The sequence below is a fragment of the Plectropomus leopardus genome, chromosome 4 (assembly GCF_008729295.1).
Source record: "Plectropomus leopardus isolate mb chromosome 4, YSFRI_Pleo_2.0, whole genome shotgun sequence".
In the NCBI taxonomy this organism is placed as follows: Eukaryota; Metazoa; Chordata; class Actinopteri; order Perciformes; family Serranidae; genus Plectropomus; species Plectropomus leopardus.
The window spans coordinates 23829528-23847411 of record NC_056466.1 but is presented as its reverse complement, the minus strand read 5'-3'; the positions used below and the strand labels follow the sequence as shown (position 1 = coordinate 23847411).

The window sequence follows — 17884 nt, the reverse complement described above, 5'->3', positions numbered from 1 at the left end:
AAGGAAATAAAGCACAGAGGACGACATAAACAAACAATATATACAGTATTTACAACGCCGAGAAACTCAACAGTTAAATAAAGAATGTTTACAGTTGCATGAGTGAAAGTGAAATTGCACTTGTGGCATTAAGCTGTACGAGTGGAGTCAGTTATTGTTGTGTGTGGTCTACTGGGAGCAGTGCTGGTTGTACAGTCTGACTGCAGCGGGGAGGAAAGACCTGCGGTAACGCTCCTTCACACATTTGGGGTGAAGCAGTCTGTCACTGAAGGAGCTTTTAGTGCCTTTTAGCCTTTTAGAGTCTTTTTTAGTGCAGGTACATGAACTATGGGCTAATGATGTCGCTGTGCATTCAGATGGTGTGTTATGGTGGACTGTGGATTACTCACGGCGAGGAGGCGAGTCTGGATCCCTCTGCGTCTACTGGAAGAAACTGCAGTCACGTGACTGCAAACGTCAACAGCGAAATGGCAGCCTCCTATTTTGTAAATTAACACAAGGTCCAAGCTGGTAAAGGAGCGCTTCGTTTTTAAATCCAAGAATCACATTTCCCAGACGAAACCACCGGGTGTGTATTCGGCATTTCACTGGCTGCATGTGGGTGGACTTAAACGTTAGCTAGCGGCGGCGCGGGGAGCCACCGTGTCCCGGTGGCACGGAGCGAGCACGGACTGATGTTGACTGTTTCACAATAAGGGGAACGGTTGGCCACCATACGCCTGTGTCCGTGGCACACTGTGTGTTGTGAACGCGGAGAGAAAGGCGTGTACGTCGAGCTGGAAAATTGGGGAAATTAGCTAGCAACTTTAAAAATATCCCACCGGCTTACTACCACACCCACCAACGTTACTAAAATCAACGGGGAATGAATTAACGTTAGTTATTTTACGTTACGGTTGGCCTGTGGAGAACAGTGGTGTGTCGTGTGAACAAAACTCGCCTTTACGCTTCAGTCCAAGCTCCGCGGTTTTATGGTTTCATATCAGAATATCATAATCACAGTTTTATTGTAGCTAGTTAGCTAGTAGGTTAGATATAAAAGGCGACTGATTCATCCAATGCCAACTTGTAAACAACAATCGCATGCGGAGTTTCCAGCCAATAGCAGAGCTCATCGGTGAAGAAAGCTGTAACGTGATTGGTCGGCTCGGTTGTGTTTTTTTTCACCGAGTTCTTCTCTACAAAGTGAGCGGTGGTAGTGAACTCACCGCTTCACAGCATGTTCTGGCCTTTGTCTTATGACAGGATGCCCAAACTTTTTTGAATGGGAGCCAGGTTACATAATGTTAAAATATTTAGGGGTCAGCTGCTTCTCACATGGTACAGGTTTAAAAATGTCTCAAACAAATGAGCCAAATTCAGTTGTTTCATCTTTTACTGAAAAGGTATTCAACTTAACTTGGCTCATGATGTGGTGGCCCTTACTGTTGCCTTTAGGCTTCTTTGCTATGTTGCACAAAATTTCTGCTGCTGGCTCCATTAGTTTGCTTGTTAATTGTCTGTTTATGAGAAAACAGTTCTGCCTGCACAGTTCCTACTTGGTGCATGTCTACAAAATGTTGGGTAGTTTTGACATTGTGCGATGAAGGGAAAAAATAAAAAAGAACTCAAACCAATCGTATGTCAGGCCACGTATGGTATATTCTGAAAGACATGCTGGGGTCCATATAAAATTGGTCTACAGGCCATGAGTGGCCCCCAGGCCAGAGTTTGGACATGTCTGTCTTAGGAGATTGTCACAGTGGAAATAGGTAACAGACCTGCCAACAGCAGCCAAGGATCTTAATCTATTCTTTTTAATATTTAACCCCTATGACAGTTGCTCAATCAGCATGTTACAGCAGGTTAAAGATCCAGGTGTGGACTGTGACTCTGAGGTCCACATTGATAGTCAGCTAGGCTGCAGTCAGTCAGTGTTCTGCTCCAGTCACCTGAAGTCAACATGACTTCCCAAACGTCAGGTAATCTATGGATAATTAGGGTGGGTTTGAATAACAATAGATGAGGGAACATCTACATGTTTGTTGTTTAAAGGATAGTTGTGCTGAATTAGTGTTTTTCAACACTGAACCGATTATTTTCTATTTTCTGTGTGCACTTGTTAAATCCCAGCAGCTTTTATCTTTTGACCTTGTTTGTATTAATGGTATTGTACCTCTGATTTGAAAAAGTGCTGTATCAAAAATGTTACTTAAATGTGTCTCTCTGATAATCTCTTTCTCCATTCAGTCACTGCTATGTCTCCAAAGATCACAGGAGAGCTGCTTAGGCAGCTTCGCCAGGCGATGAGGAGTTGTAAATACTTCTCTGAGCCTATACAAGCTTACATCGTCCCTTCTGGAGATGCACACCAGGTAAGTTAGATCACACTCATACCATACTCAAATTACAGTAAAACTTAAAATATGTAAGCCTAGTCTTAATTAAATGCCCAGTCCCTTTAACTAGCTGGGTGTGGCTACACATTTTGACAAATAAAAGCCTGTCTCAATTAGAAGCCTGGTCTGGTTGCCATTTTTATAGAATTTCTTTGGATGTATAAAACAGGGTTGTTGGCTACCTGCTGGAGATAAAGTTAGTTATCTGCTTGGATCACGCATTCAGATACAAGTATATGTGTTTAAACTTTTATCAATATGAATATACTACACACATCATTAGCTTGCTAAGATTCTCTCTAATTCAGTTCATTTTACTAAAACAATGAGCACCAAAGAAGATAGTAATACCCACATAGTAATCAAGAGAGACGTAAAAAAGATGTGTGAATGAACAATTTTACTGTTTTTCTATCAGAGCAACATCTTTGTGTGAAAGGAATTAAAAGCCCGTCCCAGCTGTCTCAAAATAATCTTCTTGAGGACTGATTTAAGCACATAATGGCCCGGCTGTCAATAAAAGTTTTACTGTAAACCTTTTCATGATCAAATCAGCCTCAAACTTAAACTAAGATGCACAAGCTCACAGTCGTGCAGCTGCTACTCCTGCCTATTTTAATTTGTGTGTGTCGTCATTGACTCCTGATCATCTCGTCTGACCTTCGCAATTAATTGTAGCCCTTTTAACCACTGCTCCTCCCTTTTCCCCTCTCCATGCACAAGACATGATGTGAGAAGGGCAGCAAAGGTGGCATTGAAAATGTCTGACTGGTTGATGGCCACTTAATGCTGATTGTTAATGAAGCTGATCTCTCTGTCTCAACTCTCTCTCTCTCTGTCTGTCTCTATCTTTCTGTCTTTGTCCAATTTCTTTCAGAGTGAATACATAGCACCGTGTGATTGCAGACGTGAATTTATCTGTGGATTTAATGGCTCTGCAGGTATGTTTTGCATGTGTGTGAATGGCATTGCAAGTTAAAAAGGTCAGCCAGAGTTCAAATGTTAGACTAGACCACAAGATCTAATTTCCACTGCATATAACCCCAGGACAATGTGAGAAACACCCTAGATCTTTATGCATCGTCTCATTTTCAATTTAGGTAGTGCAGAAGATTACACAATTTTTTATGATGTTAGCGGAGGTGTAATTTCAGGAAAGGTGACCCGCTTTGGAATAAATCACTGTGGGAAATCAGCACAGTTTGAAAAGAGAGAAGCAGATCTCCCTCACTGTCAGACTGTGTGTTTGCTGCTGTAATTTAAGAGGCGTATATTCTTCATATACCCTTTATTTTGTTTTTCTGAACCGACTGAACAACTTTTGAGCCAGCATCTTAATGTAGGAGCACACCTGACACATCAACAGTGTATCAACATTACAGTGTTCAGTATCTTCTTACCCACTTTTCCATTCATCCATTGTACAAACCAGATCCAACAGAACATCTGTGATGGGAAATGTCAAATGTGCTGTGTGTGTGTTGTGATGTGTAGGTACAGCCATCGTCACAGAGCAGCATGCTGCTATGTGGACTGACGGGCGATATTTCCTCCAGGCCAGTCAGCAGATGGACAACAACTGGACCCTCATGAAGATGGGTAATGTCCTGATTGATGTTTCTGTTGTAAATGATTATCACAAAATCTGCCTCTGAGTTATGCTACAGAAAGTATAAAAATAAACACTGACGAGCTGAGTTTGTTTTTTTTGATATATATATATATATACACCCTCTCAGGAGGACTGGCTGATCAGCATCCTGCCAGATAATAAGAGTTATTATTTTTGATTACTTGCACATAATTTTAAGAGCAACATTTTGCACTACAGATTCACAAAAAGTACCCTAACCATCAAACTGTTCTCAAAGCACTGATGATAGTGCATAAACCACAGCCAGACTTTAAGGGGGGTTTTGACCTAATTTATGAATAAAACTCAAAGAAAAATTGTCCTATTTATGTCTGCACTAGCTTTTTAAGACAAAAATATATCTAGAAGATGCTGTGTGAGTATATTTTTTGTCTGTCTTTCAGTGTGATTTTTTTTTTTCTAATCATATGTAGGGCTGAAGGAGACACCCTCTCAGGAGGACTGGCTGATCAGCATCCTGCCAGAGAACTCCAAAGTGGGAGTAGATCCTTGGATCATCGCTGCTGGTAGGTCGCAGAGCCATTTTCCTCTCAACACAGTGGATCAACATCAGTAGGAAGGCACACAGTGATAGTCAGAGAAGTATGAACACTGCGCTCTTTCCAGAATACAACAGGCATTATTCTCCAGGACATGCAAATCTTACATTGTAGAGGTTTGAATTTACAATATAGGAAATAAAAATCCTCAAACACAACAGCTCATTTTGCAGGCCATGAGGGAACTGAACTTCAGTCTCCTGTGTGACCATCAGAAACACGGTTTTAGGTTACAATGTGGTTGCAGTATTTATGCACAGTCTGATTTTTACAGAGAATAACATGCTCACTTTTCATAAGTGGAAAATAAGTAAGTTTTTAGACATGTTCACTCATGCTGTGATAATGTATAGTGTTTTTGCTTCCTTCAGAGTTTGGTATTTATGTCAATAAAATGTTTTAATCAGTATGTGTGCATCTTAACACTGTTAATGTTATGTTTCAGATCAGTGGAAGAACATGTCAAAGGCGCTAACCAGTGCAGGCCACTCTCTGGTGGCAGTGCAGGATAACCTGATCGATGCAGTTTGGGTGGACCGCCCAGAAAGACCCAGCACACAGCTCCGCACCTTGGGCTTAGAGTACACCGGTCAGTGCAAAATACCATCTCGCACCACTGATACATACACTGCTACTTTACAGTAGCTAACTAAGGTTTTGTGTCAGAGGTACAGAGATAATTAAAATAATGATTTAGGAGACACCCCCCCCAGAACATAGTCATTACTTTATTCTTGTAGAATTAATGAATTTTATTGCAAGGAGAAGTATTGCACCACAAAAATTAGGACCACGTTGAGGAGAAAAAAAAAGGATTTCATGAAGTCATTAAATTATTGGACTAATGTAATTTATTGAAAGTAAAGTCATAATATGTCAAGGGAAAAAAATTATATTATGTGAATAAAGGTGTCATTTTATTACAAGGAAAACATCAGAACATTATGTGAATGAACTTAGACAGAATGCACAAACAGAACTCTTTTCGCAAATTTGTGGAATTTGTTTCAATGAGCACTTATTCCAACACAACCTCTCGACCTGACAGGTGTGTCCTCTGGTGTGTACTGATACCTCTGACAGGAGTGTCAGAGGTATCAGTAGTGTAAGGCGTGCGTCAGGAATGAGGTGGTGTGTGACAGTGTAAGGTGCACAAAAGACAGCTGAGGTAACGCTGCCATCCTCTCCCCTGAGCTGAACTGCAGCTGCCTCAGCCATGGTTCATGTGGAAGCAAACACTCTTTCTTTATCTGTTTCTCTGTTTCTTTATTTTTTAACCGTCTCTGGTAAAAGGTGGAAGTGACGCCTGCACGATATGCCAGCAGCTTTATACATCTTACAAAATGAAAATAATGAGTCAACTAAATCTAACAATAATAAACCAACATTTTCTTACATGGGACATAAACCTCAGTCTCCTGGATGGAAGTCATTTGTTTGTCCCATTCATCCACTACGACTCCTCCACTACACAGACTTTGTCATGCTTTATAGTACATTTTCTGACTTTCTGGCCACAAAAGGTTTTAGTCTACTGTAACTGAATATTCAGGTTTTTGAGGAAATGAATTCAGTGATGTACCATGCTGATGAGCATTGTTGTCTTTCTATAGGTATGTCCTGGCAAGACAAGATCACGGCGCTGCGAGCCAAGATGACGGAAAGGAAAGTCACCTGGTTTGTTGCCACGGCGTTGGACGAGATTGCATGTACGGATTATTATTTTCAGAAACACACATCAGTATAATTTCCTTTACCCAAGGAGGTACTTGAACACTGTAATGGGAGTGTTGAGATGATTTACCTCAATCAGTGATGTGCAAAATTTCATAATTGCACATTTAAACAGCTTCACTGTTCATATAAGAAAACATCAGTTTGGCAGACAGCAAATGCATACATGCCTTTGACAAAACAGCACAAAGTGGAAAAATTTGAGTTAAGTACATTTTACTTAAGCACAGTACAGTACACCAATCTTAAATCTTTAGAGAACTCATAGGAACTCCTTATTTTACTAGACTGCAAACATTTGTGTCCAACTGTTTTGTTGTTACCCTACAATAAATCATAACCCTTTGTTTACTGGACTCCAGAGCTGTTGGATGTATAAGTCTGGGGTCCAAGCACAACAGCCCAAAGGAACAAAGAGTGAAAGGCCTATTTGAAAGCCTTCTTGTATGGATTTGGTCACATTAGATTTTTTTTTTTTTTTCATTTTTTTGTGAAACAAGCAGCAGCTGTCCCCAACATCACCTCCGTTATATAAGTCAGTTTTGATACACAGTCACGATCCAAGGACCCAGGGATGCACAGGTGTCCCTCTAGGTGCCTGTTTGAGCACCTTGGTCATTGTGCCTAATGAGCTCTTATTTCTGATTGTTTGGTCTGAGAGTTTGTGTTAATTAGAGTAATGCTGATTTTGATTGTCATCAGGAAGCATTCAGACAAGATAATTTCAACGTTAAATCGAAGGGGATTCACTCAGGCATCCAATAATAACGCTGATATTTAACACCAACCAAATGTGACTGAGGATTCAGTTAAGATATGTGAAATTGATTTTAACTATACTATTTACTGACATCGCCACCTTCTTTATAGGAATTTCTTTCCTAGATTTTAACAAATGTAATGTTCTGTTATTTCCTTTTCCCAGGGCTTTTTAACCTCCGTGGTGCAGACATCGAGTACAACCCAGTTTTCTTTGCATACGCCATTGTGGGAATGAACACAATTAGGTAATATAACATGCTACATCAGTGTTTAATTTCCATAATGCAACTTGCTAATATGAAGAACTAGATAAATAAATGGTGTTAGCATTTCTTATAGTCAGACTTTAAATCCTCATTTTGAAGAAACTAATAACGTGATAACACACACACACACACACACACACACACACACACACACACACACACACACACACACACACACACACACACACACACACACACACACACACACACACCTTTACGCACATTTACACCACCAAAACTGGAGGTAAAAGGTTTTCACTTGAATTTGCATTTTCATTTAACTTCCCCCTCCCCTCTGCAGGCTTTTTGTGGACCTGAAGCGCCTCTCTAATCCCGCATTGAGAGATCACCTGCAGCTGGACTCCCCCAGCAAGCCCGAGCTGAGCATCCACACATTCCCGTACGAGTCAGTGTACACTGAGCTGCAGGCCATCTGTGCGGCACAGAGCCCCAAGGACAAAGTGTGGATCTGCGACAAGGCCAGTTGTGCCCTCACACAGGTGATCCCCAAGGTGAGAAAGCAGAAACCACTGAAGAATAGTTACATTGTACCTCAATAGTGTTTTCCTGGTTCGGAAATGGGGTCATGGTCTCAATCGTCGTCTGTTTCCTTTTACTTAAATGACATATTATGAGAATGTTTCCTTTAGTTCTGTAGGTCAGATACGTTTTCACTCACAACCTGCAATGCATTTTTGGTGGCAGGATGACAGAAACACAGATTCTCAGTTATCACAGTGTAAGGGCTATTATTAGGCACAACCTTAAAATCGAAAAAATCCCCTTTTTTCAGTAAAACCACTCCTAACGTATATCATCATACATTGTGTATTCTGGGATTTTTTTCCCTGTATGGAACAATCAACAGTTCATTAACTGAGCTATTTGTGAAGGCAGATGGGCGTTTTGGTGATCAGCATCACCAAAACATTGGCATTGACAGCTGGCACAATACTTTAAATTATTTCTGATGAAGACATTCAACACATCTAACATTTATTTTATAGTGCAAATAGAAAAAACTTCATCTTACCCTTCTCAGTGTTTCTGAGGTGTGTAATAGACTGAATCACAATATTTGATAATTTCTTGGTAGAAAACCCACTCGGCACGTATATAAAATAAAACAGTGCTGAGGAAATTCTGCATTACTTACTTTTATCCGCATTTAAAAGACCCACCCAAAAAAAATAATATCAGTTGCTAAACTTAGAATATTTTGACTACTTTACCTTGATTTGCCTTCATACTTTGTTTAACCTCCTGACTGGAAACTAAAGTTTTTATCTCAAAGCCACCAGATTCCATTGACAAAACTATAATTTTACAATTGGTTAGTGCGTGAGGCAAAGCAGAGAAAATACTCCAAATATAATGTACACTTACACTGATACTGATTTTTTTCAGATAGGTCTTTTTAGCAGTGTATTGAGATTTGGTTCATTAAGGACACTAGCGAAGCCACACAGTTCCTATAATAAGCACAGCAGAAACACTATGTTGAATTATATATGTTTAAACAGAAGTGCTCGTTGTTATTAGCATGACGTCACATTTTCCAGTTACTTTGGTTTTTACACTGTTCACTATTTCCTTTACCTAGGATAGTAACTGCCAAGAACTCAGAATGATATTTTTTGGTAAAATTCTTTGGTGTCATTATTCTATAACCATTGCATTATACAATCAAAATTTACTTCATAATGAGAAGTTAAAGCAAAAAAAAAAAAAGTCTGCTTCCAGATAAAGGTATCAACAGTTACTTTTCAAACTGTAAATGTTTCCTCTTGATCTATTTCAGGCCCACAGGACTCCGATTCCCTACACTCCGCTCTGCCTCGCCAAGGCTGTGAAGAACCCCACTGAGATTCAAGGCATGAAAATGGCTCATGTAAGAACCTTTGAACCGCCATAAAATCTGTTGTTTACATCTCCTAATAATAGACTTTATGTCATCTACCTAAACGGTCTGATTTAAATTTATTACACCGCCTTTTCTTTCCCTCAACAGATCAAGGATGCAGTCGCCCTGTGTGAGCTGTTTGCATGGTTGGAAAAGGAGGTATTTTCAGCATTTTTCCAATACATGTATAGATCCCAAGGAAAAAAGAGCATTTCCTCAGTTTGTATTTGCAGGGTTCCCACTGGACCTAAAAGTCTTTGAAAACACTAGACAGGCAAAAAAAAAAAAACTTTTATGATTTGCTTAAAGTTCTTATCACCAATAGGACTCAGATCTCTTGGCATCTCAATCTTACCTAAAACACTTTTTGTACTGAGAAAACCCTTTTGGATATTGTTAATGTTTTTAATGACAATTTTCTAACATTAATGATTGATTGATCATCGTTTTGACTCCCCAAATTAAAATATCTGCTATTTTGAACAATAAATTGACCAGTTTGACCAAAACCTACCAATTTTGTATTCTTACATTCAAGGAAACAAAATGTAAGTGATTAGTGAAAAGTCACAGATTCATGATCGTGAGAACCCTCCATTCAGGTGTAACTCGGTGTGCACTAGACTGTAGAATATGCCAATGTTTTTTACTTTCTCCTTGCTTGACCTGCAGCTGCAATTATGTTTATAGATTCCAAAAGGCACCGTGACGGAGATCTCTGCTGCCGACAAGGCTGAAGAATTACGCAGGTTGTTTTTTTGTTTTTTTTAAAAAATGTTTTATAAACTTTCCTTGTTTGGTTGATGCCTATCAAGTTTAACTTCATGACACCTGTTGTGCTTGAGAGGCTGGTTGTAAGATGCTGTTTGAAACTTTGTCGTGATAGTGATTACTCTGGAGCTATATCCCCATCTGCTGGATACAGAAGTGCAGCAAAATGTTTACTGAAGGCCTTGAAATGAATGTGCTTTGTTCGGTGTTAAAATGTTTAAGCATTTAATCACCTGTCATGAAAACATGTGCATCTGTTGTGGGAATGGCCCTCCTCTTAAGTACACGTTTGTGTTATTCAGTCAACAGAAAGATTTTGTCGGCCTCAGTTTCCCCACAATTTCCAGCGTCGGTCCAAACGGAGCAATCATACATTACAGGTTAGTTGGCTCATGAAACAACAGGTGTTTTAGCTTTGTGTAACTGTATCTGCTGGTTGTTTTTTTTGTCTATTTTTTTGTGCAGGGGAAAGTACCAAAAAACAGGATCGAGGAAGTGTTATTAAACGGGTTCTTTGCTGATTGCAGCTTTCTATCCTAACAGCGTGGGTAGTATTTGTTAATGAACTATAGTAAATTTCCCTACATCTTGCCAGCACCCATATCTTCCTGCTCTCAATGGAACTTACCTGGGTAAAATTTTTGTAAAAATGCCAGTGAAATGGCTCTTGGGCTTTCTGCTGGCTCTAAGGCTTTTGCTTAAACTACAGATTGTACTTCCTCATTTTTCAGATACCTGACACCACAGGCATTAAGATGCAAACTCAGATCAGACTCCTGAGATAACATTATACATTTTGTCTTCTAGCATATAGACAATCTAACTGACTGCATCGATGCATATTGACTTTATGTCTTCATCAGGGTCTGAAAAGCACAGTTGGTCAGTGGGTGGAATCCTACCCAACATGTGAGGTCTGTAGTACATAGCAAATAGAGGGTGCTAAAACAATAGCATGGACCTGAACATGCATACTAGCCAAAGAAATGTAAATAAGGCATGATAATAGTAAGTTTTTGACATCACGTGAAATATTATTTTCTGAAAATACCTAAAAAATACTAACTTTATTTTATTTTTTTCCTTTAGACCGCTGCCTGAAACCAACAGAACCCTCTCTATGAATGAAGTTTACCTGATCGACTCCGGAGCTCAATACGTGTAAAAAGCATGATAATTACATACGTCAGTTACATTTAGGCTAGCCAGCCATGTCTAGTATTGATATGACTCCGAGGTCTTAGTCAAGGTCTTGTGGGGTTTTTTTTGTGCATTGCATGCATTCATGTGCACTCATATTTTTTGTTTGGCAGTGATGGAACTACAGACGTCACACGCACCATGCACTTTGGGACACCATCAGCTTTTGAGAAGGTATGTTTGTATATTTGCTAGTGCCTTGTTTCAAAATAAGTAGAGTTTTAGGTCAAGGTTTATTGACTTTTTATATAAATTATTCTGATTTTATTTTATATTTGTTTGTATTATGTGCTCTCTCTCCTTTTTTTTCTCTAGGAATGCTTTACATATGTACTGAAGGGACACATAGCTGTCAGTGCTGCTGTTTTCCCCAACGGAACAAAAGGTGTTGTTCTCCACGCTGATACAAGGGTTACCTTAAATCGTTTATAGTATACCAGTATTAAACAGGTTCAGCAGTGACAAACAATGAGGCTTAAATTATTAATTCACATGTAGAATATTTCTTTATATTTAATATTTATATTTGATAATAATTTAATATTTCTCTTTAGTTGAAAGTAGATCTTTTATTCTTGGTCTAAGACAATACAGACACTACAAATGTTACTTAGGAATAGCATCTTCTTGACAAATCAGTAACTAATACACAGGATAAATTAAAGCCATCTCCCTTGTGATCATATGGGGATAAAATGTTTATTTATTCACTTTTCCAGCACAGATAGACAAAATCACTCAATTTTACAATCTGGCAAAATGTTGCAGAAATATTTTAAGTGTGTAAAAGAAATACACTTGTTTTTTTTTTGTGTGTGTGTGTGTGTGTGTGTATTAGTCTCTAGCTTTAACTCTGCGTTCTCTCCCCAGGCCACTTGTTGGATTCTTTTGCTCGTGCAGCCCTGTGGGAGTCTGGGCTAGACTACCTTCACGGTACAGGCCATGGCGTGGGCTGCTTCCTCAATGTCCACGAGGGGCCCTGCGGCATCAGCTACAAGACTTTCGCTGATGAACCTCTGGAGGCCGGCATGATCGTCAGTGATGGTATTGCAGGGGGCAGAATGCTTTTTAATTAGCCTGTGAATGTTACCTTTTAAATCATACTGTCAAATTTAACTGCTGGAAACCTTTGCAGAAATTGAAAACGGCATAACACAAATCCAATATTCTGCATATGTAATTATGTTCTTAAATTTCATCTTTTCTAGAACCTGGCTACTATGAGGATGGCTCTTTTGGCATTCGTCTTGAAAATGTGGTCCTTGTTGTACCTGCTAAGCCCAAAGTAGGTCCTCTAACTGAGAACAAAGCCTGATAATGATGGAATCCACAGAGATGGATGCTTAGAATAATATGTTTTATTCACAATATGTATTGTTTGAAAGCCATTATATTAAGATGTTGCTTTGTATGTTTGATCATAGCATCACTTTTGATTATATGGAAATCACATGTATGTTGTTCTCTTGTGTGTGTGTTCAGTACAACTACAGAAACAGAGGTAGTCTGACGTTTGAGCCACTGACTCTGGTTCCTATCCAAGTCAAGATGATGAACACAGAGCTGCTCACTCAGAAGGAGGTAAAAATATCCAGTGTGATAAGTATTTTAAATAATCAAAGACAGATTTACCCTTTTGAAATAAATAGTGTGTCTCACACACTTTTTATTGGCGATAAACACACAAATACAATACATTGTGAAATGTAGCTTTCTTAACACTTCAGAGGAATCAGAGAAACAATGTCAGAAATAGGAAAAATTTAAAATCGTGAACTATGCATCTGATTTTTTGATAATATTCCTAGCTATTCCTATTATGTTATGTTCTAAACACAGTCTCTTCGTGGTTTGACGGCCTCTCTTCTCTGTTATGCAGCGGGACTGGGTGAACGAGTACCACAGGAAGTGTCGGGAGGTGGTTGGAGCAGAGCTGGAGAGGCAGGGCAGGAAGGAGGCATTGGAGTGGCTGATCAGGGAGACCCAGCCAGTCATCTGAGGACTGACTCTTTCGTGATATGATATTTCGCCCAGGAGTACTGTACGATCAAGTGCTCTACAGTGATAATCATTTGTATTTTTCTCATCTCTCTGTGTCTCACACTTGGCTTCTTTTGTAAAAGCACATCGTATCAGCAGTTTTATTAAAGATCATTAAAAAAAAATCAAGAAATTACTTTTCTGTGCGTACTAATTTGTGTCTCCAACTTAATCAGCTATTGTTGAACTGTGAAGCCTCATGTTCAGCTTGGCAAACCTACTTTATTGGGTTATTCAAACACAGAAGAACCTTATTAAGAAGTAGAAAATAGCATTGTAGTGAAAAATAGTGTGTGAGAAATGACTAGAACAACATGATTATGCACAGAATTCAAACAGCTTAATTTACACAACAAATCCACAATAACAACTGTAGCACTAAAAATGGTATTTTGGCCTCCATATAACTAGTAGCATCATCTTGCACTTACATTTTGCACCTTTCAAATTAAAGGTACCCCTTTGAGTGTTCTGTTTACATTCAGTGTTTCTCATCAGAATGCATCATTTGTATCCTTGAGGCCTTACAAACGTGTTGAATGCATTTCTCTTTCATAAAACCTATTTAAAATATTGCATCTACATTTATGTTTGCTAGCTTGCAGACTCTTTATCTCCCCTGCTTTTGCTGGCACATTGCTATGCTTTTTAGCTGCAGTACTCTGCCAACTTTGTGGAACAGACCAAACTGTAGTGGGAGTGTGGATCACTTTTTTATGTGCTTGTGCTCGTGCATGTGCATGTGATGCTAACAAAACTGGGACTTAATAACAAACACAATCCTCCATAGCTCTACTGGTGGTCACAACCAGTCCTGCATCTATCTTTAAGGGACAGAAAACTGCTGTTACACTCTCTATAGGCTAAGATTTCTAGCCAGTGATGTCAAGACAGGCATTTCTTAAAGCAGAATCCAATGCAGCTGCATGTTTTAATATCAGCTGCACATGATCATCCCCACTGCCAACTTTTTTTGCATTCCAATAGTGAAATTTGCAGCAATAGTCAGAAAACTGTATATAAACTTCTAAACTTGGATGCAAATGAAATGGGCACACCAGAATGTCAGTACTCTACTGTCATGAGATTAGATGACTAAACAGATTAGATTACAAGAAAGAATGGTCAGAATTTAAGTAATAATGGATGAAAATACAAAACTTAAGTCCCTGGTATGGGCCTAGCTCTCAAAAGCTGGATCCTACATTTCCCATAATGCAACTAGACAGCATTTTAAGTTCCTTGTGTGGTAAATCACATCTTTCAAACTTCACATCTCAGTCCATAATGCAGGCTTTTGTTTTGAATTCCTAGTCTCCAAGCCGATGCTGTGACAACCCTGATGACAGTATATGACATTATCAGGGTTATTTTATCAAACTTGAAATACAGAAGACATTATACAGCAGGGCTTTTTTACAGGCTGAGTAACGCTCCTCCATAACTAAACTGAATTTAATTTGCACAATTGGTGGATTGCTCCTTGAAAGGCCTGTACATAGTGACATATCTTTTAACTGAAAGCTGCAGGGGCCAAACCTCAGACTTTTCAGATTCCAGTGTCTCTCCAGCCCAGCATGTGATATTCACACATCATCTCCCTCTCAACCCCACAGCATAAGTCTTTAACGTCTTCTAAAGCTGCATGTAAAAAATCGGAGGGTCCAGGGTGACGCCACTGGTGGGATCATTGGCATACTCTTGAAATGACAGTGGCAGCATCAGTGCAGTTTGCCCCTCTGGTCCCTGCAAGGCTTTAGTCCCCCCATCCTCCTCATCCTCTTTAAGTCCCACAGGCAGCGGGTTACTGTAGATGTAGTAGATCCTGGAGTTGTCCTTTGCTGTCTCCGGTTTCCTGAAGAAGGCGAGGGGGTTGATGAAGCTGGTGGACCGCTTCACTGCTTTGACCGCCACAGGGTCAGCCGGCTCGCCTCGGGTCACTGCACTCTCATACACGTGGGCTCTCTTTGACTGCCTGGTGAAGGAGATGGCACTAATTGCACTAATGACTTTATTGTAATTTTAGATGGCATTGTACTCCATTTAAATTTACAGAAGCTTTCAAGACTAACATTCTGCAAAAGGACTGCAAGTGCACTCATTGAAATTTTCTTTGAGTCCTGTATTAAACAGCACACAAGATATAATGCAACTGACCAACATACAGTATTATTAAAGGTTCAGTTTACCATAAAATAAAAAAACATAGTTTCCCTTCTACCTGTAGTGCTGTTAATCAGTGTATATTGTTTTGGTGTAAGTTGTTGAGTATTTTGGTAGAAAGAAAATTGTTCCTACATGAATCTGCTTTGCAAGGTCTGTGGATTACACTGAGTAACTGTGCTATGATTTCTGGAAAGAGACATTGCTGTTGAGTGTTTTGAATGTAATGTTTTGTCTACAAAGTGGTTTGGGTGTAGCAAACAGTGATGTAGTACAGGCTGGTGACAGAGAGGGTGCACAAGATAGTTTTTATACCTCTTCTTGCACTGTAAGGATTGCATTTTCAATTTTGTTGTACATGTACAATGACAATAAAGACTTATTCTGTTCGCAAGCTTAATGCCATTTAGTTCCATTATGTTCAAGAGAAGGCAGACATCTCTACAGCTGATATCTAAACACTTGGCAACTGACACCAAAACAATCTAGACTGATGAATGGCACTACAGGTGAGGGGTAAAATATGTAGTTTGATTTAAAGGTGAACTTTCCCTTTAAAGTAGGGCGAGGCATGTATGTAAAGGTGAGAAAACCTGTGTTTACAATGATCATTTCAAAGTGTCAGACACATCTGATATGTGATCCTTACCTGGTGCGGTTGTAGCAGACAGTGATGCAGTACAGGCCGGTGACAGTGAGGATGCACAAGGCCAAGGCAATGATGACAATGTTGAACACTTTGAACTCTGGGCAAAAGACAAAAACAGAAGTTTAATTCAAAAGAAACAAGGAAACATTAGTCTTTCAGTTCATCTCTATGGTTACCGTGCTGAGGAATATAACAACACACCAAACAGAGCTGTGTCCATCTCCTGGTCATGTAGTCCTAGTGCTGCCGTCCTGTTCAGATGGAGGCTGTCTGCCGTCATTGCGCCGTCCTGTTGGGCTCCACTCATGCTGCTGCCATTGGCTTCCAAAACATGCACTGAAGGCTGAGCTTCAAGCCTCTTCTCACTGGTCTCAAAAGGAGCTCGAGCCATGTGACTCAAACAGCTCAACTCAGTCGCTGTGGAGACACCCCCTCTTTTGTCACCCCCTCTGTTCAAGTTGGACACCCCCTGTTTTTCCTCCCCCTCTACTCCACTTGTTTACTGCTCATTATTCTGCTCAGCGTTTTGGGGGGACACCAAAGGGAGGGAGATGTTGGGCCTTTTATACTGTTTGTAATAAGCTCTGAGTGGTGACCCAGAACCAGAGAGTGTGCATGCATTCAGCTGCAAAGACCACCACTGAAAATGTGTGAGGAAGCAAAGAAGAAAAGAAGTTAACTTCAAATATGGTGCTTTCATGAGTTTTCAGCTTTATGATCTTAAAGGGGAACTACTCCCATTTTCAAAATTATACATTTTATTCCTATGGTCTGAGACAGTCCAAAAATATAAGTAAACTGTATCAACTCTCTCCCAAATCCAAAAACTAGAGTGCTAAAACTCCGATTTGTTATGTCATAGGGTGTAAGGCTGTGGAGCTGCTCCATAGAAAATGAAATGGGAAAGATTTTCTAGATGACACTGGGAGCATCTCAAGGAATATGGGCAAATTTGGACACATTTCGGTTTCAGAGTTGAGAATGCTACAACAGCATAAAGCTTGGGTTTTAAAAAAATGAAAAGAAACATTGTGGGACCACAAAATCAGGCTTCGATTCACTATCTGCTTAGCAGCTCCAGACTGTATACCCTATGACATCACAAGTGACTTGTTTCTTTGGTTTCTGGCTTTAAGAGTGAGTGGCTCATATCAATTATATCCTATACAGATTGAACTTTTTCAGGCTGTTGAAATAACATATTGGAATTCTTGATTTTAAAAAAGCGATGTAAATCCTCTGACACTGGATGCATCCATGAGATGATTAAAACGGAAAAAAAGTGGTTGTGTGTCGTGTATGTGTATAATTTTAAATACATCTATATCAGATGAAGGCTTTACTATTTTCTATATCAGTATATCTGATAATTATTTTTGTGATCAATTGTCTGTCAATAAAATGTCTGAAATTGTGATTGTGCCACCAAAACTGGGTATTTTAAACCAAAACATGATCTTTTCCTAACCATAGTAAAGTGTATTTTTTGTGTAAGTGTTGTTGAAATGAGAAGAAATGTAACATTTCAGCATACCTCAAACATAATCATGTACAATTAAGTTAAAATCCAGCTCAAAGGCTGCAACAATTATGTAAGACAAGATGAGTTTCAAAAAGGTTAAAATCATATTTGTTCACAAAAGAAACATTAAAAAAGGAAATAAACTTATAAGTCAGTCATCAGTCATTTGTGTATGTACTGGTGTGGATAGAAAAAGCAGCTGTGTCCTCAAGGGAAGAGAGGGAAATGACTGCAACTAGACAGAGGCATTTATGAGCAGAGCCAGGGACCAGGTGTAGCTCAATCAAGCTGACGACCCTCCAC

General features: G+C 39.4%; 2 protein-coding genes across 2 annotated transcripts; one reads left to right on the top strand and one right to left on the bottom strand.

Moving 5' to 3' along the window:
* Window positions 1-367: 367 nt before the first annotated feature.
* Window positions 368-13383, top strand: xpnpep1 (X-prolyl aminopeptidase (aminopeptidase P) 1, soluble). The gene is made up of 20 exons (XM_042485763.1): window positions 368-568; window positions 2230-2354; window positions 3256-3319; window positions 3873-3977; window positions 4446-4538; window positions 5017-5160; window positions 6185-6280; window positions 7231-7312; window positions 7635-7845; window positions 9135-9224; window positions 9345-9395; window positions 9927-9985; window positions 10310-10387; window positions 11097-11168; window positions 11321-11381; window positions 11523-11592; window positions 12078-12251; window positions 12416-12492; window positions 12690-12788; window positions 13087-13383. Exons 2-20 carry the CDS (start codon window positions 2238-2240, stop codon window positions 13204-13206), a joined length of 1863 nt encoding a protein of 620 aa, XP_042341697.1. The 5' UTR covers window positions 368-568; window positions 2230-2237; the 3' UTR covers window positions 13207-13383.
* A 47-nt stretch (window positions 13384-13430) lies between these two features.
* si:dkey-246e1.3 lies at window positions 13431-16450 on the bottom strand. The gene is made up of 3 exons (XM_042484499.1): window positions 16261-16450; window positions 16060-16156; window positions 13431-15222 (listed from the first exon to the last, which is right to left on the bottom strand). Exons 1-3 carry the CDS (start codon window positions 16448-16450, stop codon window positions 14883-14885), a joined length of 627 nt encoding a protein of 208 aa, XP_042340433.1. The 3' UTR covers window positions 13431-14882.
* Between the last annotated feature and the right edge of the window lie 1434 nt (window positions 16451-17884).